General features: G+C 39.9%; 1 protein-coding gene across 2 annotated transcripts; it reads left to right on the top strand.

The window, feature by feature from the left end:
• Positions 1 to 9,111: 9,111 nt before the first annotated feature.
• On the top strand, positions 9,112 to 18,343 carry LOC144657349 (coiled-coil domain-containing protein 174-like). Of its 2 annotated transcripts, none has more exons than XM_078517692.1 (11): positions 9,112 to 9,170; positions 9,258 to 9,350; positions 9,908 to 10,023; positions 11,906 to 11,964; positions 12,429 to 12,493; positions 13,675 to 13,751; positions 14,778 to 14,876; positions 15,567 to 15,691; positions 16,195 to 16,289; positions 16,895 to 17,201; positions 17,600 to 18,343. In XM_078517692.1, exons 1-11 carry the CDS (start codon positions 9,132 to 9,134, stop codon positions 18,316 to 18,318), a joined length of 1,794 nt encoding a protein of 597 aa, XP_078373818.1. In that variant the 5' UTR covers positions 9,112 to 9,131; the 3' UTR covers positions 18,319 to 18,343. The 2 variants fall into 2 exon arrangements, with proteins under 2 accessions (XP_078373818.1, XP_078373817.1); XM_078517691.1 differs by having other exon boundaries at positions 12,426 to 12,493.
• The last annotated feature ends 311 nt before the right edge of the window (positions 18,344 to 18,654 follow it).

Genomic DNA, 18,654 nt, shown 5'->3' with positions numbered 1-18,654 from the left:
AGGGTTGATATAAGAAAATTACCTCCAAGTGTAACTTCTCCCAACCATATTAAAAGAGAGGTATGGGACCAGTTAGGAGAATTTGTTTGTTGATATTTTGGCCTGATTTTATATTCATTCCAAAACATGAGGAAGTTGATTAATTTCTACAAAACATGGAACAGAGAGAAGACATATCGCAAATCCTGACCTCTGCGAACATACCAACTTGTTTTAAGTTCTGTTCTGTTAAGGCTGTGTTCAGTATAAATTCAGTATCAGTGTAAGATACGGGCTTTAAGATAGGTTTTGCTGACTCTTAGACTTTCCGTTTGTTAACACGGATTCTTTGGTAAACCTCGCGAAATTTAGTTCCTTTCAAACACAATGTTTCTGCCAAATCGCGAAATTTAAGCCTCGCGAAATGACTGCCTCTTCGGTCCATTTTCCTGCGCGAAATTAAGTTCGAATTCACGCGAAAATTAGTTCAAAAAAGGTACACTTTTTTGTTTGAAACTGTGAGCGTTGGGGGCAGTCACCTGAATCAAAACTTAAAAGTTCGGACAAAACTAATCTCTCGAAAGTGCACTTAAAATTTAAAATTTATGAAATTAACACCTAGCGTAACCTGGTTTGAATTAATCCACATTTGTCTTTTTTATTCATTATATATTTTTTTATTTGTACATAAAGTTTATAATCAATTTCCTTTGTTGTGTTGATGAGTTATTTTCTTCCTCAACTTTTGTCCTGGCCTTATATGGGCTTTTCTTCTCCAGCGTCATATACCGAAAAATTCCGGTTATAAGCCCTGGGCTTATACAACTTCATAAGGGCTTTTGGGTGGGCTTATAAGCGAAGGGGCTTATATCCGGGAGGGCTTATAAGTGAAAATAAAAAAAAAAAACGTTTCAAAACGGGCCACGGGAGTGTTGATCGAAATGCGTTTTTTAGTTAAAAACGCATAATAAAGCAAATTTAGCCCTTTTTAGTACTCTCTCCCGGCAGAGGGGAGCTTATATCCAGGGTGGCTTTTAATCGGATGTATTTTTTTATTTCCAGGTAGATGGGCCTATAACCGGGGGGGGGGGGGCTTATAAGCGGAATTTCACGGTATTCCAACAGAATCATATCACCTTGAATATGTGATATGCTTCTGATACCATTATAGTTAACAATTGTTCCACGAGCGCGCGTTGCGGATATGAGATGGTAGATAGCCAACGAGCCGCGTAGCGCTGAGTTGACTATAACGATCTCATATCCAACAAGCACGAGTGAAATAATTGTTTTATTATAAACGCCCAAAAGAATTGCAATATTTGAGCTCTCCAGATTTTTTTGTTGGCGCGGATCGGCTACCATTTCTGTGGTCAATGGTATATGAGCTCATATACCGGTACCACTGCCTGTTAACCTGCTGTTAACCAATCAAAACGCAGAAATTGCAATATACCTTTGCTAGCCTGTAATAACTTTTAATATAGCCATAATCAACTCATACATAACGACGAGCTTAGGGACAGCTTAGTCCTCAAAAAAAATTTATGCAAATTAGATCTTAATCCCCTTAGTGGAGAATATTTCTCCATTAAGGGGATTAAGATCGGTAACATAAGATCATAGTTCGCACGTTGAACTGCCGCAATGTACAGTGAGGTGTCAGTCATAATAGCCGAGGCTTCTCTGTGGAGAAAGAAAAAGCAGGCATTAGCCGGATTTGGGTTTTGATGTTCATGTCTTAAAACAGCTCAATAAAATTTCAATCGCGGATTGAAAAAAAAAATAACACAAGATAAATATTGAACTAACCAACGAAGCAAGAAAGAAAAATTTAGCGTGAGGTTAATATTCTGCCCACAGATAACAAGAGCTCAGTAAAGAACTCAGCTCACTACCCCAGTAGGACAGAATAATTTAGCGCGAGGTTAATATTCTGCCCACAGATAACAAGAGCTCAGTAAAGAACTCAGCTCACTACCCCAGTAGGACAGAATAATTTAGCGCGAGGTTATATTCTGACCACAGATAACAAGAGCTCAGTATAGAACTCAGCTCACTACCCCAGTAGGACAGAATAATTTAGCGCGAGGTTATATTCTGCCCACAGATAACAAGAGCTCAGTAAAGAACTCAGCTCACTACCCCAGTAAGACAGAATAATTTAGCGCGAGGTTATATTCTGCCCACAGATAACAAGAGCTCAGTAAAGAACTCAGCTCACTACCCAAGTAAGGCAGAATAATTTAGCGCGAGGTTAATATTCTGCCCACAGATAACAAGAGCTCAGTAAAGAACTCACCACCCAAGTAAGACAGAAAAAATTAGCGCGAGGTTAGTAGAGCGAAATAAGTCAGCGCGCGATTAGCCAGGTTTAAGCACCGCAAGCTGATTATTATCACATTGCTTGACATAAGCGACCGTAGTGAAACTGAAAACCCAAGCTCAAGTTTATATTCCACAAATAAAAAAATACAACTTACCATTGTGCTGCGGTATTTGTCTTGCTTCTATCTTGGATGAACGGCGGCGAGCCGCGCTGCTTGCGAATTGAGTTACCTCGTATTTCCCGCCAGAATAAATTAACCCGGCAACAGTAACCATTAGACGAAAATGCCGAATCTCTTTTCGACTTTTCGTTTATTGGACGAAACCCTTGCACAATCTTGCATGGCTATCCTGTTTCGCATTTACCCATACGAGTTTTGCAGTGTAGCGAGGAACATGTCACAAAAATGCGATAAAAAACTTTTAAAATTGGTAAAATGCTTCATTCATTCGTGAAGACTACAACAATCGACTCCTTGAAAGCCCCAATCTTCATACATTCAACTTGTTTCCGCGGTAGAAATTACTGTTGATCTCGCTACCGATATTATTTTCGTTGACTCGCTTTTACATTTAACTTACCACAGTCCACTTATACTTTCGGCTGTCCGTCGGATATCAATGTCGTATAGCTGTACAAAAAACCAAACGCTGACTCAAACTTGACCGTGTTGTCAAGAAAACTTATGAAACATTTATCATCGATTTAAGGTCGAAACGTGCCGATATCGAAATTTAGCAAATAATATTCTTAAAGAAGATTCACCGGCACGTTTCAAAACCGCGAAAGCAGAAAACGCGTGACACAAGAAACAGATCACGTACACATAACTAGGACCGGTTTCATTTCACATTTCCTGGCATGCGGTGACAAGTTATGTACAAGATTAAAAGACCTCCTGGACAGAGTTTTTTTTTGAGGGCTAAGCTCGTCGGTTAACCTATTTGTACGACTAACGATAACAATTTTTCAATTTTTACGCCTAACGACTAAATCATTGGCTGTTTTACGGCTAACGGCTAACCCCTTTGAGACCTTCTTTAAGGGGTCAAGAAAAGCTCGAGCCATGCTAAGATTGGTTTCCTTTTTAAAAGGAGTTTAACTCAAATTTTCTGGTGAGCATCCCCGTCCTTTTCATGTGGGAGTCCCCATGCCCGGCAAAGACTGCGTCTCTATTGCGTCTCCACTGCGTCTTTTGTTTTGGACAAGTCAGTCGGTCACAAAAGACGCCGCAACAGAAGGCGCTGACATTTCTTCATCACACTGGGCAACAACACATTCGTTTTCCAGATTCTGGCATCAACACATTCCTTAAAAGCCTTTTATTTCTCAGGGGGCCCCCCCCCACCTTAGTTCGATATCCCACAATCTCTTTTCTTAATATCCCGTATCCCTATAATTTTTCCCAGAAATATCCCGTATCCCTATATTTTTTTCCCTAAGTATCCCGTATCCCTAAAACCCCTAATGAGGCCTCATTTTGGTTCGTCGCAATAATAGTAATTTTCGCAGAGTATTGCTCATTCTTCCACAGATTCGCAGAATTTTTAATCTTCATTTAGCCTCTGTTGACGGTATTCATAACATTCTTTAGATTGTATAAACGTTTTTAAGAAACTGCTTTCATTGAATACATGTTGTTGCTTTGAAATAAACTCCATTTTACAGCAAGGCGCCCAAAAGTGTGACCACTTTTAATCTATTCACATTCTTTCGTGCAGATTTAATCCAATCAGAAGTCAACTGCAAGCAATCCACGGCTTTTGATTGGATTAAATCTGCACAAAAGAATGTGAATAAATTAAAAATGGGCGCCTTGCTGTAAAGTTTTTTTGAGTGCTAACTAATCACAAGAACGTACCGCTTGGCCTGGCAGATCATTCCTGGTCACTGGGCTCGCCTGGATCTGAGTTCCAGGCCGGACTGAGTTAGGTAGTTGAATTCAACGTTTGACCCTACAGACGAAATTGAATGATCAGTGGGATGTAACTCTTTTCCGGACTCTATGAAATGAGAAAAAAAAAAGAAAAAGAAAGGAAAGGAAAAAAGAAAAGAAACATTCTCGTACCTCGAGTCTTCGTCCCTTCTGCGCAGGCTTGAAGAAACGAGCGACTCTCGAAACTTCCGCAGGAGGGCCGATGTTGATTGGTTTTCAAAAGACAATGGAAATCACCGGAAGTAAACCAGATTTCCAATATGGCGGAAAGTACACAACCTTCCAACCTTACAACCTTCCATCTTGTCCGCATTCGTCCGCCATTTTGAACGGTGTCACGTGGTTGCGCGTCGACCAATCAGACATTTTTCGCCAGTGAATCCTAGCTCCCCTCCAGGAGGCCCCAGTATGTACCTGTTTTTCGGTGCCTGATGACTAGAACGCAAAATGTACTCTAGCCGGTTCCAGGTGTTCGGTTAATGGAAAATAGTGCGCAAAATGGCGAGTGAGAAAGACGCCTAAACTCGCCGTTCTTCGTGCTGCTTCCCAGCTAACCGAACGCCTGGAACAGGCGACCTCGATCCCAGGGAGAGAGAGACCCTGGTTGTGGAACAGACCAAGCTGAAAAATGAAATTCGAATTTGTGCACGTAAGTTCGGCCACAACCTTAATGCGGGGGTACACCCGGATGGCCGTTTATCCACCGCTTAACTTGGGTTTTATGCAAGTATCTTGTTCGCGTTTCAGGTAATCCAAAAAGTCTATCTTCAAAACACGAATCTATGTAGTAAATAATAAAGATGGTAAATTTCAAGCTCGGTAATAAATAATAAAGATGAGATGTTTAACATGACACGAGCATGGGACAAAGAAAAATTCTGAGTTCCCGATCGACGGGAATCGAACCCAAGGCCTCGCAGATACCGGTTGGGCGCTCTAACCAACTGAGCTACGAGAGACCCGTTGTGAGCTGGGCCATTTACTAGGTTCTGTATGTGACACGCGTCCTGCATACTGCTAGGATCAGCAATGTCGAAATCATCAAGTTTGTAGTAAATAATACCCGAGGTATCCAATGGAACAAAATCGAACCAAAAATCAATCGAACCCAATCGAACACCAATCGTTCGATTGGGTTCGGTAATTGAACAAAATCGAACATCTATTTTGCTGTGAGTTCGATTTTCGAACCAATCGAACCAATCGAACATAATCGAACTCAATCGAACTCAATCGGGTTCGATTTTGTTCGGAATCTTTTTCTTGATAAGTAAATCACGCAGGACTAATCAAAATCAACTTTTATTGAAAACGTTGTCTTTGTTATTTAAATGTACAACAATTTGAACAAAAGAACTCTTTGTTTCGCCAGCCAATAGTTTTCTGGTTGGCACATTAATAACAATCGGTGTCGTCAACACTATCTTTGCTATTGGGTGACACCCCTTGTTAGCTTTATGTGGGGGTATCATGTATACCGTATTTACTCGAATAAGCGCCACCCCCGAATAAGCGCCGCCCTCGAATAAGCGCCACATTTGGAACAAAAAACTTAATAAGCGCCGCCCCCGAATAAGCGCCGCAGTCCCGATGCGGCGCTTATTCGAAGTATTCCTTTTAACTTAAAACAGCAATACAAAGCAACTCTAAAAAAAAAAACTTGGACATTCTTTCTATCAAAAGCGATGTTTTGCAGCTTAAAGTGACTGTTTTACCGCTCGTTCATTAGTTTTCTATCCAACATTCTTACAATACGTAGTGCTGTAAATGTTGTAATGGCCGCGAACTTTTCCAAGACAGCTAGCGCCACATCTTTAATTATTCAGCAAAAGACGAATACTGACAATCAAAAGACGCTATTTTCAATTACTGTAAAAAGATGAGATTCGCTGTGATGTGGTGTCCAAATTTTAAATAAGCGCCGCCCTCAAATAAGCGCCGCCCTCGAATAAGCGCCGCACTTGAGGCGCGAAAAATTTAATAAGCGCCGTGGCGCTTATTCGAGTAAATACGGTACCCCTCCACTCTGGATCCCCATAGGAGAATGACTTTTTATTAACATTTCCAGTTTGGTTTCAGAGACCTGAGATACCATTCTTAAGATAGTTATGACTGAAGTCACATAATTTTAGTTTACTTCAAGTTCATGTTCGAAACTGCATGCATGCGCAGTGGTGAGAGTGCTTGTCTTCCACCAATGTTACCTGGGTTCAATTCCCACACCCAGCATAATATGTGGGTTTGTTGTTGCTTATGGTCCTTGCTCCAAGGTTTTTTCTCCCTGTTCTCCAGTTTTCTTCCCTCCACAGAAAAAGACAACACTACTAAATTTCAATTTGATCTGGAATCAGAGGGATTGGAAGAGCCACTATTCATTTTATTTATTTATTCCATTCCAATATAAAGCAAAACAAGTAGAAGAAGTGAAATGGAAAAGGGCAAAATACAACAAAAAAATTTGATGCTCTTGTTTAATTTTAAATAAACAATAATAATTTGGGATAAAAAAAGTTAACCATAGGAGAGGAAGAGGTATGAATTAATTAATACTGAGCAAAATAATACCGATAGAGTGCTATTTTGAAACGTGTTCTAGTTGGCAAGTACATATAGATAAAGGAGGGTCATTTCAATTTAATAACATCCAATAACAGTGGGGCAAAATTTCCTTATATTTATTCTGGAGAAACTGGGATTTCAATATTGTAAGGATGCACTTCAAGTAGCATACTGGGTAATTACGTTGCTCAGATACCAGAGATAAGGTGTAGAAGATTCCACTGTAAATTCCCATTTTACATGTATGTTGCCATTTGACTTTTTAAAAATGCCTCCACAAGTACAAGTATTTCTGCAGTGGACAACATTAAAACTTGATATTAACTTCTGGTTCAGGGACTGCAAAACCAAATGAAATATTTTTTTCTTTGATTGTAACTAACTCTTTATAATGGTGGTAGATCTTGGGAACGCCCCAGGTCTCTAGCCTTTCAGATAAAAAAGTCCCAAAGGGCCCAAAATTTCCACCCGTCTTCCATTTTGATTACCTGTAGATCAGTTGTATAAGGCAGATATTTCTATAACAAGGTTGCCACAGTTCAGGAGAGTTGTCAGGATATGATATTGCTGGAAAAAATAAATTTCTTAGAAAAGCTGGGGAATTTTGAACAGAATTAGAGAAAACTGATATTACAAAGAAAAGTCTGAGAAATTTATCCTTAGTTAAAACCACATAATAAAAATTTTTAAACTAGTGGCCGATCAGGCCAGAGCTTATCCCGGTTTCCGCAACACCAAGCAAATAAAAATATTTCTTCTACCCCCTGGATGGGATTCTTATCCATCACAGGGCTGACCCCCAGCAGTAAATTCACTGGTACCCATTTATATACCTGGGTAGAGAAAGCCACTTTAAGACTAAACTGCATTGCCCAAGAATACAATGCAGTACCCTGGCCAGTGCTTGAACCTAGACCGCTCGATTTGGAGTCCAGCTCCTTAATAATTCGGCCACCCTGCCACCCTAAATTTATCCTTAGTCAACTTCAATTTTGACAGTTTGACCTGTCAGCAACAAAAGAAACAAAAACAAAAAGGAAAAGAAAAGAAAAGAAACAGGCTATCTCTGTGACAGGTGGAAAGGATGGCTGTAGGGGATTGTCAGAGGCTGCTATTTTACCTGATTTCTAAATTTACTTGGTCAGGGAAAATTAAGTTTTACCAGGGAATTTGAAAACTATGTCTAAGGTCAAAAGCTAGAACTGGTCCCAAGGCTGTCCAACTTGTAACATTTTTTTTTAGAAATTTGGTTGAATGGATACATCATTGCTTAGTTTGACTTGGCAATGTAGGAGTTAATCAGTAAGAAGTGCAATTATTAATGATATCAAAATAATAAAAATATTATTTGAATTGTCTTTTACAGCAGTAAGCCTGTTAATGGTTGTACCTGTACATGTTTCAGTATGCTTGTGGATTTATTTCCCTATTTAATTCAAACACAAAGTAATAAGGCAATAATTTTTTACTGTTGGAGAACTGCAAATTAACCACCACTCGTCTGCACTGCTTTGTCAATATAAGTATTAGGTTTTCAAATAATCTTACAACTTATAGAAACAGATTTACTGGATTTCCCAAACAATACAGCTAATAAAAATTGTGATACACAGTATGATCATTAAAAACTATAGCTATCTGTAATATCGCCTGATAAAATAGCAATCCACATTTTACATACCATGCCAGTCAAAGCAATCTATATGTGTTTCGTCCACAACGTGCAACGTACAGTTAAACCCTCGTATGATTTAAAAACTTATTTTGCCGTTTCAGGAGCTCTATATAACCGATTTTGTTTCTGTACCAGGGTTTCGAGGTGAGCAAAGATGAGTTGAAAATTCTTTAGGTTCCCCAGTGGCTTTATGGCGGGTCGAGAGGCGATATTATAACACAGAATTGATGAGTTAAATTTTTTAGAAGTCTGCGAGTGACTGTGAGCACAATCCATAAATCCTCAAAAGATGCGGTCATTTGGTAAACAAGAACTTGCCGAGAACGGTTGGCAGGACAGGCAGAACATCTCTTTCCAACAGTAAGGATCGAAAGGATCTCTAGCTCTTTGCCGTTTGAAGTAGAATCTCTCCGAAAGTTTATCTTTGCTCCACTTGAGACGCCATCTTTGTTTTTAGCGGTCAGGCATGCGCAATTCAACCGGAAGTCCGATATTTTCGGTCCAATCGGAACATTCCAGGGTCGCTCGTTTCCTGACCGCGGGTCGAAGGGAACGAAGACCCTGGGTACGAGGATGGAAAAGAAAAGTAAGGATCCCGTCTCGAGCCAAGCGCGCCTATCCATTCGGACAGCGGACGCTCGTTGAAAAACAACATGGCGGCCAAGCGAGTTTTTGAAGTTAACGAAGCTTCGGTAAGAAAATTCTGGTTTGCTTTTTACTTGTACAGGAGGAAACTTCATTAGTGAAATCTAAAAAGATATCTTCTACTTTGCTGTCAGTTTGTAGACTTGAAAGCAGAGCTCATTCGGAAGGAAACGGAGTTCAAACGAGAGAAACTTGGAGCTGAACAGAAAACTAATCGAGAACCCAAGGTACAGAAGTACAGACATAATTAGGCTTAACGTTAAGACATTTGGCGCCCTGTACAGCAAATGTTTGTCCCTTTGTAAAATCTGAATAAGTAATGGGAAAGAATGGCCTGAATACTTGTTTTGGGTGGTTTTCTTCAAGGCACACAAATTAACAAAATTCGGTGCGCCAGACTCTGGATAGAGAGGACGTCAGTAGAGGAGTAGAAATGGGCCATTCCATTTAACCGCACCCCCTTCCTGGGGGGGGGGGGGTCTTGCAGTTATTTCTGAGGGGGTCTGTCGGGCCTTTGTCTTTTCTTTTCTGGGGGGTTGTGTCGGCACTGATCTGGGGTCTTCGTCGGGGGGGGCCCCTCATGGGGGGGGGGGTGGGTGTGGATTTGGTGGCCAATCTTCTGTCATTTCAATACTAGGAGTAAATACTCCTAGTCGTTTCACTGAAACTAGGATAAGCTTCGGCCTTATGGGCCACTAGGCTCAAATACAGACTTTACCTTTACTATAATTAAGTCAGTGCTTTCAGTGTACATACTAACCAGTACCATCAATGATTTTTTTAGAAACCTCCAGTTTGGGCAAAAGTTAAAAAAGAAAAGAAAATAGCAGACTCAGGTGCTGCACCCAGTAAACAAGATGAATTGTCATATGAAGAACAACAAGCATTACAAAAGTCTAGGTATGCAAACAATTCAGAAGATCCATAAACTGGTGTTGTTTTTTCTAATGTATTGCAAGGTAACTAGTCTGTAACAGAAACTTTGATCTTGTGCATAGCTAGAAGACACCAGCACTGACAGATCCAGATGTCTTCGAGGGGTGGTGAATGATTTAAATGCAGGCTGCAGACCTGCAGACTTGCATACTTTTTTTACTGTGCCTTTCATTAAGTAATGCAAAGTAACATGCCAACTCAGCTCAAGTATTTTTTACTGCCTTCACCCATCTAAGCGGACTTCTCAGGAAAAAAAGGCCACTTCAACAGGTTTAAAAGTTCACAGCTGTTGGTTGTAATTAGTGGATAATGATCCCCTACCTATCATTTTGTTTGTTTCCATTCTTCGAGGTTCACTGGCTGTCACCATAATTATGATTGACAGCAGCAAAACATGTAATTGTTAGTTGGTTTTAAGCTTCAGAGTGGTTGTTATTGGAAGGCACAGTAAGACTAACATCAATTAACATTGGTTCATGCTTTAGTGTGCACTATCAAGTTATTAAGTAAAGTAAGTAAAGTCTGCTTCGAGCCAAGTGGCCCATACAGGCCGGAGCTTATCCCGGTTTCCGTAGCATTAAGCGACTAGGAGTATTGCTACTCCCCCCTGGATGGGATGCTAGTCCATCGTAGGGTTACCCCCCAGCAGTAAATTCGCCGGTACCCATTTATACACCTGGGTGGAGAGAGGCACTGTGAGAGTTAAGTGTCTTGCCCAAGAACACAATGCAGCGCCCCGGCCAGGCCTCGAACCCGGGCCGTTCGACTCAGAGGCGAGCGCGCTAACCATTAGGCAACCGTGCCTCCCACTACTCTGGAAGTTTGGAGAGCACGAAAGAAGTGTAAGAATTGCTTAAGGGGATAGTTGAGACCGACCGTAGCTTCTTAAGTACTCTCCAAACTTCCCAGGTGCACCTTACCTTGATAGTGCACAGCTAAAAGCATGAACCAATTGTTTTATAACATTGCCGGTGGAAATGTAGATTTAAGTCATTTTAACCCTTGCCAAAAACTCGTGCATGAGAAAAAAATCTGCTGAAGCGATTTTCTCACGCCGTGCTCACGCTATCAGCGTGCCAGTGCACTATTGGATTTTGTGCAAGCTCACATATATATACTGAATTTGATTGCACGGCTCTGTTAGCTATGTTATAATTATATTTCACCATTACTATTTATAAAAGCTAACCACAAAATGGGCTAACCAGGCCATTATTCAGTAAAACCCGAGCACTATTCAGCTGGAGTGTAAGTCAGCAGGTCTTCAGTTTGTTTGTTTGTCTCACACTGCCAAAATGGAAGAGGGGGTCAGGGGGAATAGGAGGGGATTGAAAAAAGGTCTCTTTTTGCTTAAAAAGGGTTGGGGAAATTGTTGTGAATGTAGCCCTTTTCCTGCTCCAGTATTAAGGAGGGAGGGTAGAGGCAAAAATGTTTTTCTTAAAGAAACAGTTTCATAGCATTTACGGTATATCTGCAAGGAAAACAAAAGTATTTATCTTAATTTCCAGATTAAATTTAATTCAAAACTTAGTGGACAGGTTAGCCTACAACTGGGCTAGGGCTCATGTATGTATGCTTTATTGTAACTCAATTGGGCAATAACATACAGTAGTCCCGTCTTCTGCCCCTCCCCCCTCTCCTAGTCGTCCTCCCCCGGTCCCTCCCCCCCCCTTCCACATTCCCCTCTCTTCAGGTTCGGTTCACTTCTCTCTGCCATCCTCTTCTCACATCCACCCTATCTCCCCTCTGCGGTCGTCCCTGAGGTGGCGGGCACTGTATTATGGTCAGATGGCATCTTTCCTGTCAACAAAAATTATTCATGCCATCCTTCTTTCTTGGCTTCTAGGCAAGCTCTGGAAGCCAAGGCAGCATTGTATGAAAAGATGGCAAGAGGAGAAATTGAAGGTACTAGTAAGAATAAGTCAGTCTCTGAACAACAAGTACAGTACACAGGGTTGCCACGGTCAGGAAGAAGTCAGGGAAAAAAAAAATTTCAGGTCAGGGAAAAGGGAATTGGAAAAGTCAGGGAAAATCTTAGTTCTTGTCAAAGTCAGTAAAAAGTCAGGGAATTCAAATGCCATGCGTTCAAAATCCTGTGAAAAACCTAAAGAGATCTGAAAATTCATGAAGAGAAGAATATGAATGGTCTGCAGAAGAAGCTAAAGCAAATTTAAAAGGGGATTTGGCTTATTTCAATATTGATAATTCACCTAATACAACTGAGGTCATTGAAAATTGTTTTGACGGAGGTCAGTGAAAAGTCAGGGAATTTTTTGGGTTCTAATTGGTGGCATCCATGGCACTACATGTGTAAGCCATGTGCAGTGATGATGTTTTATTTGACTGAATTTGTTGTTTTCGTACAGTAGATGAAAATGAAGATGAAGAAGGAGGGAGATTCTTGGTGGACTTTCATAAGAAAATTTATGCCAAGGTAATGACACTGTCCAAGCCTTATGTACCACTTGGCATACAGAAGCCAGATGAATGACAATATTAAAATTATACTTTTGGAAAAATTTTAGTAGACAATAATAGTATAAAAAAAAAAAAAAAAAAAAAAAAAAAAAAAAATAAAAAATATAAATTTATAAAAAAAAAAAAAAAAAAAAAAAAAAAAAAAAAATATAAAAATATAAATAAAATTTATTTTTAACCTTTTATCAAGAAATGTATATAATAATAGTATAATTTTTATACCTTTAGTTAATTTTTAAATTGACTTAACAGCAACTTAAACTTTCTGGTGACATTAAACCATCGTCTTTTATTTTACCACTACATATAAGTTACTTTTTTCATTTCTAAAATTGGCAAAGTTAAAAATGAAAACAAAACAACAACAAAAAGACCAATATTTGCAAAAAACGGAATTAAACAATTAATACTACATGAAAAATACTGCTCAAAGGGTTTCTTTGGATGAACAGACTCTAGGGTTCCCACTTCCATCCACAAACTTTTAAAACAATGATCCAAAGGTAAATTACTTTCTGATTAAGTGCAGGTTTAGGGACAAAATAAGGGTTCAGTTTGGACTGCATATGATGGGCAGTACCGTACTTTTTTTGTTTAGATATTTTTAGGTTTTTAATGTTCTTTTCTCGTCGTCTTTTTCCTTGCTTTCGTTTTTTTCTTTTCCTTGCTCCTCGTTTTTTGCCATTTCCTTTTTTTCCTTTGTCTTTGTTTGTTGTCTTTTTCGCTTTCTTTTTCACATGTATTTTTCTCACCTCTTTGCCGTCGACGGTCAACGTCGTTCCAATTTTTGCGTTTTTCTAACAAGTCCGTACTTGCAGTAAATATTCTGAACATGCCATAAATATTCAAACTTCCTACGGTTGAATCCCGATAACTCGAACCTTCAAGCGAAATCGAAAAAAGGTTCGAAATAATCGGGGGTTCAAGTTAGCGAGGATAAAACTAGAAAGGAGATGACGTGGAGGGGAATTGAAAAAGGCTCGAGTTAGCGGAAGGTTCGAGTTATTGATGGGTTTATCGGGATTAAACTGTATTTAATTAGTAAATGTTGCAGAAATCAAGGGTTGTTTGTGCAATGAAAACATGAATGAACACCTTGATGACAATAACAATGACAATGATACATTTTGTTGACAGGGAGAAGAGAGTCACCAAGATTCAGAAGAACTGAAAGATGAAGACACACCACCTCCCTCAGGACCTGAGGAAGAATGGTAAGGAGAAATATTCCTCTTTTTTTAAAATCAATCAACTTGTAGCCATCCAATCAGCGATCGTGCTTTATTAATATACATGTCAACATAAATGGCATTCAGTCAAGTCCCAATTTCTCGAATCTCCAAGAGAAGCACCAGTAATTTCAACAAAGAGGGATATCCAAAAAATGGGGGTTGAGGGGGGGGGGGGGGGTTAAAATTGCAGTGTTCAACTTAGTGAAACAAAATCCAAGGAGACAACTTTTGGGTTCACTTCATTGGAAGATTTAATCTGGATTTCACAGTAAAACCTTAACATTTTACAGTTCCAAAGTGCTGGATAAATGTGTTTGCTATTATGGGGATTATCAAAACCAGAGTTGCACCGGTAATAACTTTGCTCAGGCTGAAGAGTACCATTCATTATAGTTGGGACTTTGTTTTAAAGGGGTTTGTTATATCTGGAATCATAAATTTGGGTTTCCTGTGGACACCATCTAGAGGTCGGTTCAAGTACAACTTTTGTCCATAATGTTAACCCAGATACCATCAATTACTGAAAATAAGCCTTAGACATAGACATAGACATAGCCTAATTGAAGAGCTCCGGAGAAGAATGGCCCCTGGACTTTCTGGCTAAATCGAACGTTATCAAAACAACTCCAAAAACGTGTTCGATTAAATAGCCAGAAAGTCCAGGGGCCGTTTGTTCTCCAGAGCTCTTCAATTGTCCAACCTAAACTTCATGGGCTTATCATCCAAGGAATTTAAGTAAGTGTTGCTCTTACCACCTTCTACTAAATATAGGAGTCACTTTTAACTGGAACTAAGTTATTTCAAAGCCAACGTCGTTGTCACGAATCGACTTCTGTTGAGTGGATTCATCAAGTGGAATAGTCGAATTGACCCAGTTCTGGTGGATTGGACAACCCTCCACAACATTGCATAGGGGTGGGGAGGGGCAAAATGTGTGTCAAATAATATATTTTTTTCAACCCTTGTGTCCATGGTTGTAGATGTTGATACTTCTAAATGTTTTTTTAGGGTTGACTATGTGGACTCACTGGGTAGAGAAAGGAGGTGTCTGCGTAAAGATCTAAAACATTTACAAGACATGGACAAGGATATGAGCACAAGAAAGAGGTGAGAATGTCACTCTTACAGTGATCACACATGATGGGGCTGTCCGGGCATGTTGGAGGGACATGCTGCAGCAACATGTAGTAGGGACATCTTCGTGGTATGTACACATACCAGAAAATGTAGAGCTGGGACATGTTGCAGCAATACATCCCATTGTGGCACAGTGGGACTTGCTACATGCCCTGCTACATGTACATTTTTCTTGTGTGTGCATGTTCTAAGTATGTCCCTCCTATTTAGGGCTGCAACAATTACATGTCCCTTCGTGTGTCAGCATCTGAAGCCATTGAAATAGCATTTTGTATCACTTGTTGCCTTTTATTGCAAAGCTATCAAAAGTATACACATTGTAGGTCTAATTGGTTTTAAGCTTAAATTTGTTTCCAACCTGCGTTTATCTGTTACTTCCTGAATAAGATAACAATGACATAAAACAATTTGAATTCATTAAAAACTGAAAAATCCCAATATATAGATTCAAATTGTTTAAATTGATTAAAAGGTAGTAATCTTCAGGTTGCTGCAACAGGTTTACTTTGGTGGGAAACAAATTTTACCTGAAAACAAATTTTGACCTACATGTACAACATACAAGTGTGCATTTTGCACCGAATTTGATTCTCAGTTATGGTACTGCAGAAAACTAAAGTAAGGACCTCTCCCATTCCTAACATTTGCCTGTGCTTGTAGTCCACCAACACTTTTATCTGAAGACATGAGGAGAGAACTGATGAGGCAAAAGTGGGAAAAAGAAGAGGAAGAAGCCATGAACAAACCAGTTGGACCTGTTCACTATCAAGACATACGCTTTGATGGTAAATATTGTTTCTTGTAAATCTTGTGTGGCTGTTGGTTAATCTGCGTAAAAAATGAAACCTAAGCCTTTGTAAATGATGAGTTGGAATAAATAAATTATATTGCCTCAATGGTACTTACTTTCCTTCCCCGGGGGGGGGGGGGGGGACTCCCATATGAAAGAGAGGGGGATGCTCGTCGTCTTGCTTGCTTAGGGCTGTAAATTTCGGATTTTGGTCTCTCGTAGGGGTGTTCCGGGCAAAACGTCGGTATTTTTTACCGTCAAGGTCGCGTTTGGGGTTGCTCGCAAAAAATGATAATTATACAAAAAAATTGTATCTTTCAGGGGTCAAAAAAGCGTGAGTAACGCCCAGAATGGTCTCCTTTAGGGGTTTGATTCAAAAATTCCGACGAGCATCCCTGTCTGTTTGATATGGGAGCTCCCCCCCGGCCTTCCTTTTTGAGTTGAACATAGAAATTCTGTCTAATATGTAAACGCTTTTGATATCACTTTTTTCAATAGAAATTCGCCATCTTGGCGTGGGTTATTATCAGTTTTCAACCAGCGAAGAAGAAAGACAAGAACAGATGAAGACGTTAGATAAACTGAGAGAACAGGTACTTGTCGAGAAGTGATATAAAAATTACTATTCAACACACGTTTGTTTTAAAGGCAAATAATTATCCGTCAGTATTTTTTTCATCTCGCGAATGATTTTCCTAAATACGTTGTATAACATAATATAAACGGAGGTGTATCCAAGGATATCTTCTAAGGGATACCCCCAGTTTTCAAAATTGGTCTTTTGCGTTCGCACGCGTGTTTAGTTTTTGTCCAACATAAATTGTTTAACTGAAAAGAAATGAGTGTTTTGAATACCTGAAGACTTCTGAACACCAAAATAATAACTTCGACGTTTGACAACATTGTTGAAATCTCCCAAAGGATAATAATCACAATGGCCTCCATTTGGCTACAAGAATTAACGAGGTTATTCGTCGTTGTATATTATCTTACTAATTTCGATTTTTTTGTAACATATAATGCCCGTGGACACATTTTCGTGCCAAATGGAGGTTATTGGGTATTTTTTTGCATTTATATGTGTTTTTTTTTTACTTTATCGATCGCCCGTCATTTACAAGTGGTGGCGGTTCCTCGGAGCAAATGAACAGTATTAAGAAACTAATCCCCTGATCATTAACATTCTGTGTGTTATCAGACGATGGAACAGCGAGTTCGGACTCAGAAATTAAAAGACAAAAGGAAAGCTGCTTTGGACGCTCGACTTGCCAAAGTGCGAGAAAGGAAACTTAAAAAGCTTAAAGCATCAGGCGAGCTAGGCGAGGAATCTATTGAAGGTAGTGTGCAATCTGAAGAGAAAGAACAGAAGGTGCTAGATGATGTTGGAGAAACAACAACAGAGCAAGGTATTGAGAAAAAGTTGCTTGGTAGAGACGAGGAGGAGGTCTCGTCTCGAAGGCCGGTGAGCAAAACTGAATTACCTGAATGGGCGCAAGACAAAATAAGTAAGTCAACTGTCACAATTTCAATTTTACTTACCATTCCTTTGTTAATTCATCTGATTTGTATCCAGTTATGTTACCTTGCCTCCCCTTCAGTGTACTTCAGTGTGCGGAGAACGTCCAGTGACTCATTTAGGGAAGTAGGCCAGTAGGCGGGCGGGGTCTTACATTTTCCGACAAAGAGGGGGAGGGCAAACATTATTTCGGTTCCCCTTCTTGAGTAAAGAAAGGCCCATCTGTACTCTGATCCCCCTCCCATTTTTTTAAGCAAAACCAGCGCAAATGAAAGTTATATATTGATAATTGTGCAATACAAGTCAAAATACCATTATTAAATTATTGTCACTCTCGCACATTTTAGAATCTCTCCGGATTCATCATATAACTGTTTCTTTCAACAGAACAACCTGACAAACCTCGGCCATCGCGCGCTGATCCACGATCAGAAAGAGATCAGCAGTTTGCGCCTCCGTCTTTCTACTACGAGGAGAAAAATACAACAAATAACACCAAAAACAATTGGAAGGAATCACCAAAACTGTTTAATAAAAAGAACGAAATAAGTAATAAAGGGCAAGACCTACAAAGTGAAAGTCGAGATATAACTCATCAGGAATTACAAAATGAACACAAGCCACAAGAACGACGCCAATCACAACAACCGCTACACTCTCCAGCAGTTCCACTTCCCCCCGGGTTTCCACACCTTCCACCTCCCCCACAGGAATTTGTTCAGCAGCCGTGGACTGGATATCAGTGGCGTCCACCACCGAACATGCCACCACCGCCACCTCACCAATTGCCATGGCAAACAAATTTTCCGTTCAACCTTCCACCACCTCCATCACTATGGCAACCGAACATACCTCCATGGCAATCTTATCAGGGCCCACCCTCTATGATGACAGGTCCTGTTTCCAGTGCTCACGCGGCCTGGAGTGGGACAACTTCAAATGCTAGCACCTCCCTCCCCGGGAAAGACGCGTTATCTGACGGTAGTACAGCGAAGTCTGCGGATAATTCAGATGCAAATAAAGAACTCGATCAGAGTAAAGACAGAACAGCGCTCACAACGCAAGACCTAGCTAGCTTTGTAGCGCAGTGTCGTTCGAGCACTTGAAATAAAGAGATTGTCCTATCGCTATTACTAGAAATATAATAATACACTGATTGAATTTTTGTTTCTGATCACCAGCTTATGGGAGCATCGTCCCTCTCACAACTTCCCATGGTTACCATGACAAAAAAATAAGAATAAAATTTAAGTAACGAATAAAATGTTCAAGAATGGTCTGAAACAATTTTTAATATAAAATTTCATCGTTTCTTCAATTTTTCTATTCCTTTCCAGCCAAATAACGAAACAAAACACAGGGCTTCAAAGTCAGCCGTGTCTGTTGTTTGTTTCCTTTCCAGAATTCTCGGTGACGTGACATAACCCAATCTGTTTGACGAG

The sequence above is a fragment of the Oculina patagonica genome, chromosome 6 (assembly GCF_052425735.1).
Source record: "Oculina patagonica isolate OP01 chromosome 6, crgOcupat, whole genome shotgun sequence".
Lineage (NCBI taxonomy): Eukaryota > Metazoa > Cnidaria > Anthozoa > Scleractinia > Oculinidae > Oculina > Oculina patagonica.
The sequence above is the reverse complement of the archived record's forward strand: the minus strand, read 5'-3'. Positions and strand labels throughout refer to the sequence as shown.

Excerpts from the sequence above, each read along its gene's own strand:
- LOC144657349 (XM_078517691.1), top strand. The coding sequence starts at position 9,132 with ATGGCGGCCAAGCGAGTTTTTGAAGTTAACGAAGCTTCG. Across the intron at positions 13,752-14,777 it reads TCAGGACCTGAGGAAGAATG|GGTTGACTATGTGGACTCAC; the intron begins GTAAGGAGAAAT and ends ATGTTTTTTTAG. Across the intron at positions 14,877-15,566 it reads GATATGAGCACAAGAAAGAG|TCCACCAACACTTTTATCTG; the intron begins GTGAGAATGTCA and ends CTGTGCTTGTAG.